Source organism: Triticum dicoccoides, chromosome 5B, assembly GCF_002162155.2.
Source record: "Triticum dicoccoides isolate Atlit2015 ecotype Zavitan chromosome 5B, WEW_v2.0, whole genome shotgun sequence".
NCBI classification, from domain to species: Eukaryota; Viridiplantae; Streptophyta; class Magnoliopsida; order Poales; family Poaceae; genus Triticum; species Triticum dicoccoides.
Genome location: NC_041389.1, coordinates 458395788 through 458399407, shown reverse-complemented (window position 1 = coordinate 458399407; position 3620 = coordinate 458395788). Strand labels below are relative to the sequence as shown.

At 43.1% G+C, this 3620-nt stretch overlaps 1 protein-coding gene across 1 annotated transcript in view; it reads right to left on the bottom strand.

Moving 5' to 3' along the window:
* Nucleotides 1-494: 494 nt before the first annotated feature.
* The window catches only part of LOC119306884, a 4129-nt gene continuing 1003 nt past the window's right edge, over nt 495-3620 (bottom strand). The window contains exon 2 of the mRNA XM_037582990.1: nt 495-706. Within this exon, the coding sequence (XP_037438887.1) occupies nt 495-706 (212 nt within the window). The remainder of the gene's footprint in view (nt 707-3620) is intronic.

The window sequence follows — 3620 nt, the reverse complement described above, 5'->3', positions numbered from 1 at the left end:
TACCAGTTCTGAAGAGGGATCGGCGGAAGAGGGTGGCGGCTGCCTCTGGGCGTGCGCATCGGTGCCCACTGAGAGTACGCTGAACCGGTTTGTACCCTCGACCCGTTGTTGGAAATCTTGGTTGAGGCCTCCGGTTTTGATGTTCGGCGTTGGTATAAGGTCAATGGAGGCGGCCCTGATCATGTGCACCCCATTCATCACTTGATAGGTTTAGCGACTGTTGTTGTCAAAGAAGGTGGCTTCAAACTTATTGATGTATTTCTTTGTGATGTCTCGACGAATAACTAATAAAATGGTTATATGCATCGTCTTTGTGCAGAGGCGGGGGGTCATCCCTCGAAAAAAAATTTGAACTAAAAGGATTGGCTAGAGATGCTCTAAGTGTTAAAGTTAAAAGAAGGGCCAGATATGCTCCAAATGCACATTTTACTCACTTAATGATGTATAAGCGCAAAAACATACACTTGTACAAGCACAAAAACATAGGAAATTGGTCAGGCAGCTCCGTCCAGCTCCCTGTCGACAGCCACCTTGAGAAAGCTCCCTTCCTCGACGACCATCTGCACTGGCAGGAACCCGAGCTCGTTGGCCACGGCGAGCATGACCTCCTTCATCTCGGCCCGGAACTCCTCGCGGTCCACCGCGCAGTCGCCGTCCCGGTCGAAGCGCGCAAACAGGCAACGGTAGAGCCCCGCGAGCTCGTCGTGCCCCACACTACTAGGGAAAACCCTAGCAGTAGCGCTGGTTTTGTTCTCACTAGTAGCGCAGGTAGGCGCGCTACTAATAAGGCGCTAAAGCTATTGCTTAGCAGTAACGCGTGCCCGCACGCGCTACTGCTAGGACAAATAGCTGCAGCGTTTGTTCATTCACACGCTACTGCTAATGTAACTAGTGGCAGTGTGTTTTCTCTCCATCGCTACTAGTATTCTTTTTTTATTTTTTTATTTGTAGTGTATTTATGCGCCATCGTACAAATATTGGTACAATACCAGTTATGAGGTTTACATCATTATGTCCATAACAGTGTGTCAAATGAAGGTGGATTATGTTCAAGTGGAGGCAATATGTGGTGCATGTCAAAAGTATACTACTAATCCAAACTTGATCTTGTTTGGACTAGTAGTACTTTCGATGTGCACCACATGTTGCCTCCACTTGAATCTAATCCGCCAGCACAAGCTATTTAATCATCATCATAGTCATTACCATCAACAATATTTATTTAATCACCACTAACACTAGCTAATAATAATCATCATAGTCATTATCACCAACATTAGCTATTTTATCATCATAGTAATAGTGTAGCACATCATCATCTTCAAACTCAGTTCTAGCTAGCTAATCACTCCAGCTGCTCTCTCTTATGTAAAATAACATAAAACATGTATAGCTGTCCTCCTTGATCAAGTTGGAGCATGCAGATGAACCTGTCTCCTAATCGTGGGTAGCGCATCTGTTTGCTGCCCCCTAGTACTTCTCTGCTCTCCCCCATCACATATTTGGTCCAGTCTTGCACTATTAAGCATCTGTCGCTAATCTTGAATGCACTAAAGTAATCTGTAGGATATCTTGGCCGTAAGCTAATAATACTCATGGTACCTTTAGTCTCGATCCCATAAGGCGCAACATTCATCGGGAGTCCTTGTTGAAGAACATCGTATGCTAACATACTTAGCAATGAAGTTTAGCTTCAAAAATAATGTATGGAAAAGATGCACTGAGGATAAATAGTAAAAATCTTACCATCCTTCCTAAATAGATGTGATCGTAGTTCATTACGAACACTATTGGTCGCATGTTTTCAGTACTAACATTTCTAAATGCAGGAAGAAAATTTGTCTTGACAGTATCAAGATCCGCAAGCCATGAAACATAATGACTGAGCTCCTCGTAGTTGAGTTCAGCCCCGGCATAGTATACGGTCCTGTCTACCAAGCGCTGGACATGTTTGCTTGCACCGAAATAAGCTGACAATACAAATTAGTTGTCAACTATTTTTGAATAAACAATATCAAAGACATAAATATGGTTGAGAAACTTACATAATGGTATAACTGGAGGTGTCTGCACATCGACCCAGATGTCGGTATTACCTTCAATATCATCTTCCGGACGAATATCAAAGGTGATAACCATATCAGGCTCAAATGCATAAGTTTTGCATAGTGCTCACCATATTTTGCATCCAAAATAGGTGTAGTCGTCTGAATTGTATAATTTTACGTTGAAAATATAACCATGCTTGGTCTTCAAGTAAAATTTCTTTTCCTCCATAGTACGATTGAAACCTATCTTATCCAATACAAAAGCTCTTGCATGGCAAGGGATACGCTAGTAGAATAGTAAAAATAAATAAATTATAAGTTCAAGCAAATGAAGTATATGTCATGCTTAATTACGAAAAAACTTGTCGCTGTGACTTACTGTATCTACTTCAAAGTTCTCGTCCAGCTTGATGTTGAAGCGCCTATCATCATCTAGGAAGATTCCGTCGCACAGGCCGCGCTCGTCTTCGCAGTATTTGCAAGTACCGGAATACTTTTCGTCGTCAGACATTTCCTATGTTCATAGTTGAAACATTAATTGAAAATCGATCAAAGACAACTACCCGGATACTCAACACACAAATTCGGGGCACTCGATATTTCCTACATATTCTGGCACAAGTCATGCAAAAATTCATGGAAAAATCTGGCATGACCTTTACTAAAATAGGACATATCGAGCACCTGAAATTTGCCGGAATGGAAATGAATCAACACTCCGGCAAAACATAGGCCACTCGGAGGTGTAACCTGCAAACATGACCGGCCACTTGGGCAAGCACATATCCTATTTGAGTACCACAAGATATACATTTCAAAATATCTTATAGGACTAAAATTAGCATGCATTCAATAAGAAAAAGTAAATCATCTCATGCGTCCGTGCATCATCGAATATTATCACTAATACATCCCGAATAGTGTCATACATATAACATCACTAATACAACTAAAACACTAGCACGCGACGGGTATCGGCGCGGGCGGTGGACAAGTAGCGACGGACATGCGCGTCCTCCTCACTGAGACGGTGACGCACCACCTTCGCGGGGTCCTCGAGCCTCTGGACCCTCACTGGCCCATGCGACCGCCACCAAAGAAGGTTCCGGTCAACGACAGGCCGGCTCCTTACCAACCTGCGCCCCCGGTAGGTAGCGCCTCCCTGTACCACCCCGGCGGAGCCCAGTCTCGGACATGGCCCGTCTGGTCAAGCAGGTGTTGTCCTCCACCGACTCGACGATGAGGATGCGGGATAGGCATCGTCCACGTCGATGCGGGAAAAATTGCTTTAACTAAAAAAATAGCAACAAGTTCTTACTAACGAGTTCTATGAATTCAATTAGTTTTTACTAAAAATAAACTTACTATAAATAAAAATAAACTAGTACCTAATTAGTACCTAGTTCTTACTAACTAATTAGTACCCAAGAACTACTGCCCTAATTACCATATAAGTAATTAACCAACTACCACTAAAAATAGCCTAGGGTTCATACTAACAAGCACTAAATAGCTAGGGTTCATACTAAGCAGAGAAGGGGGATCGGAAAGGGACAGTGCTTAAAGAGGGCG